Source organism: Phascolarctos cinereus, unplaced genomic scaffold (assembly GCF_003287225.1).
Source record: "Phascolarctos cinereus isolate Bilbo 61053 unplaced genomic scaffold, phaCin_HiC Scaffold_5;HRSCAF=322, whole genome shotgun sequence".
Lineage (NCBI taxonomy): Eukaryota > Metazoa > Chordata > Mammalia > Diprotodontia > Phascolarctidae > Phascolarctos > Phascolarctos cinereus.
Window position 1 is genome coordinate 330314065 of NW_027555958.1, and position 8493 is coordinate 330322557.

Consider the following 8493-nt stretch of genomic DNA (forward strand, 5'->3'; position numbering starts at 1 on the left):
CCAATCCCCTCTTTTAAATAAATATTCTTATTGTAGACTTTTTTTTAGCAATCTAAACAAATACAAATAAAATAAGGACTGAAACTATACAATCTGAACTATGTACTTTAAAGAAGAAATCATATAAATTTTAAAAATGTATTCATTCTGTCTTTTTTTCTGTGTAAGTAGAAAGTTATTTTTACATAGTGATAGTCATTACATTGTTCTTGTGTTTTCTTCCCTTGTAAGTTTGCATATTTTCCACATTTATTTAAATTGCTTGCCATTTTGAAAAATATAGTAATCTAGCATACTGTCATATCATTTGTGAAAGCATTTTTTCCAGTTGTTAGATATCTAGATTATTTCAGTTTTATGTTGTTGTAAATAACGCATCTATGAATATTTATGTACTAATAGGTCATTTACACTGATGACATTCTTAGCCACTATAGCCTTATTCTGTACCCAGGTCAAAAGGCATGATCAATTTCATAACTCTAATCTTGTAATTGCAGATTACTTTCCAAAAAGATTATACCTATTCTTAATTCCAGCAGTAAAAAAAAAATCACATTTATGTAATACTTTAAAGTTTACAAAGTACTTTCTTCACAACTCCTCAAAGTAGCAACTATTCATAGATGAGGAACATACTTTTGTTTTGTAAATGGGGAAACTGAGACTCAGAAAAGGTAAATGGTTTGTCCAAGATCACACAACTAATTAGTGTCAGAGATGGGATTCAAATTCAAATTTCTCCCTAATCCAATGTCAGAGGTCGTCCCATTAGACCACACTGCTACCAACAATATATTAGAATACCTGTTTCCCCCACAACCAACATTTAATTTTAAAATTGTACTTATATTTTTAAAATTTAATTGTGGAATTTTAACCATTTTTTTTTTGCCAATTTAATGGGTGTATAAGGTAATGCCCCATACATTTTATTTTTCATTGTTCTGATGGTTTCAGGTGATTATGAGTTGTTCTTCCTCTTTCAAAAATTGCCTTTTCATCTCTGTTTACAATTTATCCCAAGATAAGCAAAGGCACAGGGATACAGCATGCTTTCAGGACAGTGAGGAGTACAATCTCTTTATTTTATAGGAACATAATTTTTTAATTTTATAGATGAGGAAAGCTACTTGCACAAGATCATACAGCTTGTTCATAGCAAAGTTGGAACTAAACCCAGGTCTCCTAATTCCCAGTTCAGTTTACTTTTACCATACCATTGTCTTTCTATCCTCCTAAGAGCAAAATGTTTCAGGTAGAAAATCCAGTGGCTGTTTGTCTTTTGTAATGGAGTTAATATAATAGGCCAAGTAAATCTGGACCCAGGTCAGGATCTGAGTGCTCCATCTTCTGGTTCTGAAGGAAAGCTAGGCTTGGAGTCTTTGTTGGCAAAAGGCTTAATTCAAAGTAGGGAAAGTAAAAGCATACTCTTCTAATTAAGCCTGCAGACTGCATATAATTTGTTGTTTTCTTTTTCTCTACAGATGTCTCATGTGAAGAAGTTTCACACTAGTTAAAACATTTTCCATATTTCCTTCTTGGCTACACCATCCAATTATATCATCTATTTTAGCATATCTTACAGCTGTAAATCAGGATTGAATTATAGAATGACTGGTACATTTAAAAGTTAATTAATTTAAAAAGAAGCAACATAAAATAGTGAGTATATTTGTTTGGGACCAAAACACCCTGCGATGGCTTATCAGTTCTGCCACTGATTCAGTGTGTGACCTTGGGAAAATCATTTAACTCTTCCCTGCTTCAGTTCTATCCTGAGCCCTTTTGCCTTCTCCCTCTATACTATTTCACTTGGTGATCTCCTCAGCTCCTATTGATTTAATTACCATCTCTATACTGAGAAATTCTCAAATCTACATATCCTACCCCAAACTCTCTACTTACCTCCAGTCTCACATCTTCAACTGAATATCCATTAGGATATCTTAAACCCATTATGTCCAAAATGAACTTCATTAACTTTCCCCCCAAACCGTCCCCTCCTCCTACCTACACTCTTAACTGAAGAGAGCAACGTCATCCTTCCAGTCGTCAGGCTCACAACATAGGAGTCATCCTGGATTCCTCACTATCTCTCACTCCCCATATCCAGGCTATTGTCAAAGCCTGCCAATTTTACTTTTGCATCATCTCCTGAATATGCCCCCTTCTTTCCTCTGTCACTGCCACCACTCTAATGAACACCTTTACCTCATGCCTCAGTTATTGCGATATCCTGCTGGTGTATCTGTTTACCTCAAATCTCTCTCTCTCAAATGAATGAAGATTCAGCCACTAAAGTGATTTTCCTAAAGCACAGACCCAATCATGTCACTCCCCTATTCAATAAACTCTAGTGGCTTCCTATAGTCTCTGGGTTCAAACACAAAACACTCAGGTATTCAAAGCCTTTTATAACCTAGTCCCCTCCTACCTTTCCAGTCTTATTATACCTTACTCCTTGGCACATGCTCTTTGCTCCAGTGATACTGGTCTCTTGGCTATTCCATGAACAAGATGCTTCATCTATCAGTTCCAGGCATTTTCTCTGGCTGTCCCCCATGCCTGGAATGATCTCCCTCCTCTGCTCCAACTACTGACTTCTCTGGCTACCTTTAAGTCCCAACTAATATCCCATTTTTACAAGAAGCCTTCCCCAGCCACTCTTAATTCCACTGCCTTGCCTCTGATAATTATCTCCTGCTTATCCTGCATATCATTTGCTTTGCATATATGAACATTTACATGTTCATATATACATTATATATATATGAACATTTTACATGTTGTCTCCCCCATTAGATTGTAAACTCCTTGAGAACAGAGACTGTCTTTTGCTTCTCTTTTTTTTTTTTTAGCCTCAGTACCTAACAGTATCTGGCACACAGTAGGCACTTAATAAATGTTTATTGATTGATGGATGGAAGAAAACATTGACTTCCTATTTGACAAGAAAGATGTCAACACAAACTAATTAACATTTCTAAAATATTTAGTGCTTCTAGGGCAAAGGAACTACCTGAACAGAAAGGCTTATCAGATACAGGGCATTTCTCTGATTTGTTTGCTTTAATGGGCAGGACATAGGAAAAAGTTGTCTTGAAAAAAAAGTTATGGATTATGTGGAGGACCATATTATATAGATTATATAGAGACAGCCAGGTGCCTCAGTTCAATGTGAGTTCAAATACAGCCTCAGACACTTAAAAGTTGTGTGACCCTACGCAAGTCACTTAACCTCTATTTGCCTTAATCCATTGGAAAAGGAAATGGCAAACTATTTCAGTATCCTTCCCAAGAAAACCTCATGGACAATATTGGCATGCTATGGTCAGTGGGGTCAAGAAGAGTCAGAAATGACCGAACAAACAATATATGGAGAGCCAAAGGATTCTATAAGGGCTGATTTCTTCTGGATTTAAGATATTGTTGAAATTTCTGCCTTTAAAAATACTAGTATTTTTATTTTTAAATAGCATTTCCCCCCAGATTATATATCAAGAAAATTTTTAGCATTTCTTTTTCAAGATTTTGAGCTCCAAATTTTTCTCCCTCCCTATCTCCCCTCCCCTCTTCTGAAAAATGGAAGGCAGTTTGATATAGTTTGTACATGTGCTATCATGTAAAACATATTTCCATATTCATCATAGTTGTGGAAGAAGAAGCAGATCAAAAGGAATTAAAACCATGAGAAAGAATAAAGTAAGCGAAAAATATATGCTTCTATCTGCATTCTGAGTCTATCAACTCTTTATGTGGATGTGGAAAGCATTTTCCTTTGTGAGGACTTGTCTTGGATCCCTGTGTTGCTGAGAAGAGCTGAGTCATTCACAGTTGATGATCACATGATGTTGCTGATACTGTGTACATGTTTTCCTGGTTCTGCTCATTTCACTTTACCTAAATTTGTACAAGTCTTTCCAGGTTTTTTCTGAAATCTGCCTGTTCATCATTTCTTACTGCACAATAGTATTCCATTATATTCATATACCATGGCTTGTTAAGCCATTCCGCAATTGATGGGCATCTCCTCAATTTCCAATATTTTACCACCACAAAAAGGGCTGGTATAAATATTTTTGTACATGTAGATCCTTTCCCCCTTTTTATGATCTCTTTGGGATACAGACCTAGTAGTGGTATTGCTGGATCCAGAGTGGTTGTATCAATTCACACCTCCACCTACAGTGCATTAGCATCCCAATTTTTCCCATATCCTCTCTAACATTTGTCACTTTCCCTTTTCATCATATTAGCCAATCTGACTGGTGTGAAGTGGCATTTCAAAGTTGTTTTCAGGGGCAGCTAGGTGGCACAGTGGATAGAGCACCGGCCCTGGATTCAGGAGGACCTAAGTTCAAATCTGGCCTCAGACACATAACACTTACTAGCTGTGTGACCCTGGGCCAGTCACTTAACCTCATTGCCTAACCAAAAAAAAAGTTGTTTTCACTTGCATTTCTCTAATTAAAAGTGATTTAGAGCACTTCTTCATATGCCTATAGTAGCTTTGATTTCTTCAGCTGAAAACTGTCTATTCATATCCTTTGATCATTTGTCAGTTGGGGAATGGCTTATATTATCATAAATTTGACAGTTCTCTATATATTTGAGAAATGAAGCCTTCCTCAGAGACACTTGCTGCAAAGATCGTTTCCTAGGTTTTTGCTTTCCTTCTAATCTTGGTTGCATTGATTTTGTTTGTACAAAAGCTTTTCAATTAATATGATCAAAATTATTTATTCTACATTTTGTAATGCTCTGTTTCTTGCTTGGTATGAATTCTTCCCCTCCCCATAAATCTGAGAGGGAGACTATCTCTTGCTCTTCAAATTTGCTTCATTGTCAATGGTACCTTTTAGCAAGATGTACTTTCCTACCTTATCTCTTTTAATCAGGTCTGTTTTTGCTTTTACTTCGTCTAAGATCAGGATTTTTTTTTTACTTCAACTAAAGCATAATAGATTTTGCTATTATGTGTGTGTCTCTCTTCTTCAAGTGTGTTTCTTGTAAGCAACATATTGTAGGCTTCTGTTTTTTTATCTGCTCTGGTATCTGCTTCTGTTTTATGGGAGAGTTCATCCCATTCACATTCACAGTTATGATTACTACATGTATATCTCCATTCATCCTATTCTTCTTCCTGTTTGTTCCCACTCTACTTTCATCCTTTCCCACCTCACCAGTGTTTTGCTTCTGTCTACCACTTCCCCTGATCTGCCCTCTCTTATTTCAGTCTCCACTCCACCCCCTTTACTTAATCTACTCCCCTCCTACTTCTCTGTTGGATAAGATAGATTTCTATATTCAACTGGTTCTGTCTATTATTCCCTTTTTGAGCCACTATTAGTGAGAGTAAGGTTCAAGCTATGCACCCACCTTCCTATCTTCCCCTCCACTATAAAAGGTCCTTCTCATCTCTTCATATGAAATAATTTGTCCCTTTCTCCCTCTCCCTTCCTTCTGCACTCTTTGTATTTCTTCTTCTTCCTCATCCCTTAATTTTTTTATGTCAATCCCTCAAATTCACATTATATCCGTATTGTCTGCCTATGTATATTCCTTCTCTCTGTACTGTTAGTGATACATTTTTTAAGAGTTACAAGTATCATCTTCTGGTATAGGGATGTAAACAGTTTAACTCTATTGAATCTCTTGTTTTCTTTTCCGTTTTTACCTGTTTATGCTTCTCTTGGGTCTTGATATTGGAGGTCAAATTTTTGGTTTAGTTCTGGTCTTCTCATTATCAAGGTTTGAAATCTTTCTTTTTCATTGAATGACCATATTTTCCCTTGATGTATTATGCTTAATTTTGCTGGGCAAGTGATTCTTGGTTGTAGTTCTAAGCTTCTTTGCCTTCTGGATTACCATGCTCCATGACCTCCAATCCTTTAATGTTGCAACTGCCAGGTCCTGTGTGATCCCTGATTGTGACTCCCCAGTATTTGAATTGTTTCTTTCTGGCCTGATAATATTTTCCCTTGGCCTGATAGTTATGAAATCTGGCTATAACATTCCTTGGGGTTTTTATTTTGGAATCTCTTTCTTGAGGTGATTGGTGGATTCTTTCAATGCCTATTTGCCCTCTGGTTCCAGGACATCAGGGCAGTTTTCCTTGATGATTTCTTGAAAGACACTTTTCAGGTCCTCCTTTTGATTATGGATTTCAGGTAGTTCAATGATTCTGATATTGTCTCTGCTGGATCTGTTTTCCAGGTTGGTTGTTTTGCCCCATGAGGTATTTTACATTTTCTTCCATTTTTGCACTCTTTTGAATTTGTTTGATTGATTCATGATGTCTCATAGAGTCATTAGCTTCCACTTGCCCAATTCTAACTTTTAAGATATTGTTTTCCTCAATTAGCTTTTATACATTCTTTTTCCATTTGGCCAATTGTACTCTTTAAGGAGTTGTTTTCTTCAGTGGATTTTTGTATCTCCTTTTCCATTTGGCCAATTCTACTTTTTAAGCAGTTTTCTAGACTGTTGACTCTTTTTCATAATTCTCTTGCATCACTCTCATTTCTTTTCCCAATTTTTCCTCTATCTCTCTTATATGATTTTTAAGCTCCTTTTTGAGCTCTTCCATGAGATCTTTCTGGGCTTGAGACCACTTTCCATTTTTCTTTGGGATTTTGCCCATAAGTGTCCTTGACATTGTTGTCCTCTTCTGAGTTTGTGTCTTGGTCTTCCCTGTCACCATAATAACTTTCTATGGTTAGATTCTTTTTTTTGGTTTTGTTTTGTTTTCTGCTCATCTCCTCTCCTTCTTTATGGCCTTTTTCCTTTCTTCTAAATTTGAGCTCTGCTCCCAGGGTGCCAGGGCCACTGTCTCTGGGTTCTTTTGCCAGTGGCTGCAGGCCCTGGCTGTTTACCTGGTGCTTCACTGATGTTGCCCTGAGGCTGATGGGGGACTTTATGTCTGCTGCTGTGCTGAGAGTGGCCTGTGGGGGGTTGGCTGATGCTGCTGAAGGCTGTGGGGACCTGGCAACTTACCTGGTATAAGCTGGGATCCTAGTGGTGGTGTCTGGCACATGCTGAGGCCTAGTGTGGTATTTCTGCATGTCCCAGTGGCTACCCTGAAGCACGTGGTGGTCAGGCCTTTGAAAGCTGCCTGTTTACCTGGAGCTACCCTGAACTGTGGTGGTTGGGTGCTGGCTGGCAACTGTCTATTTGCTTAGGCAGTGGTAGGGTAGGCATCTACTTGTCTGCCCAGGGCTGAGGTGAAGCATGTGGAGCTCTGACTGCTGCAGGATATCTGTCCCTCCCTACCCCTCCATACACACATTGAAGCATGTGATGGTTTTTGGAGCTAGATTCTGCTGGTTCCCCTGTCTATGCTAAGGCATGTGTGTTAATGTTATTAGTGTTTACCTGTTCCGCCACCCTGGGGCTCATGATCTCCCTCTGGTTTGCTGAGGTGGGGCTTGCTGCTGGCTTGCACTTACTGTCCTGGGCTGCATTCTCCTTTCACCAGAGTGAAATAGATCTTTCTTGTTAATCCTCTAAGTGTCTTGGGCTAAAAGATCATTTCACCCGTTTTCCTGGTTCTTCTGTTCCAGGATTTGTTTTGGGGCTCTATTTTCTGGTTGTTTGGAGGTTGGCTCCTGGAAGCCCCAAATTCTACTATTTTTAAAGCAATGTAGTTCTAGTTTTTCACTTTCTTATGCACTCTATATACAAGATCATGCATACAACATGTCTTTATGTAGTTTTATAGTCATAAGAATAAATAGGAGTGCTATACATCTTTGGACATAACCACATTTTACTGACATCACCTAATGTGGTAGCTATTATCAATGGATAGGAAGAGCTGTACCAAGTGCTAGATTAATAGATGGGAAAAGGAGGTTCCATGAGGGAGGTTTCCTCATAGGATATGAGTACAAATTTTCATCTGTTATTATGGTATCCAATGACCTGTCCTTCTAATGACTAAAACTGAAAGGAAATGTAATAATCAACCAACAAAGTTATTATTAAGTAATTGTTAAGCACATAGTATGCATTTAGGACTGTGATAGGCACTGAGAGTATTTTAAGAAAAAAGTATAAGATGTGGTTCCTTCCTTCAAGTAGCTTACAACATGATTGGGGAGAAAACATAAACAAATGAAATAATGAATAATACAAGAGAATATAATATATCATTAAATAGTGTGCAACCAACTCTAAATGCTGTAAGTATTGAGGAGAAAGGGAGTTAATGAGGAATAGCTTCAAGGAGCTAGGCACTGAAAGATGGAGAGGATTTGAGGATTCAGATTAGAGAAGGAAGGGCTTTCTACATAAAGATAAGAACATGAGCAAAGACTTGGAGGTGGGAATAGAGATGACATGCTTGTGGAACAGTGGGGAGATCAGCTGACATAAAGTGACTATGTTGGGAAGGAAATCAGGGTAGAGGACAGACGATGGAAGGCCTTGAAAACCAGTTAGAGGAATATTTAAGTGATACGCTAATATAGAGAGAACCAGTCAAAGTTC

General features: G+C 37.8%; 1 protein-coding gene across 1 annotated transcript in view; it reads left to right on the forward strand.

Annotated features, from left to right (window-relative positions):
* Nucleotides 1-2786, forward strand: part of TTC13 (tetratricopeptide repeat domain 13) — a 111779-nt gene extending 108993 nt beyond the window's left edge. The window contains exon 23 of the mRNA XM_078156221.1: nucleotides 1488-2786. Coding sequence (XP_078012347.1) covers nucleotides 1488-1500 — 13 coding nt within the window. The 3' untranslated portion in view covers nucleotides 1501-2786. The remainder of the gene's footprint in view (nucleotides 1-1487) is intronic.
* The last annotated feature ends 5707 nt before the right edge of the window (nucleotides 2787-8493 follow it).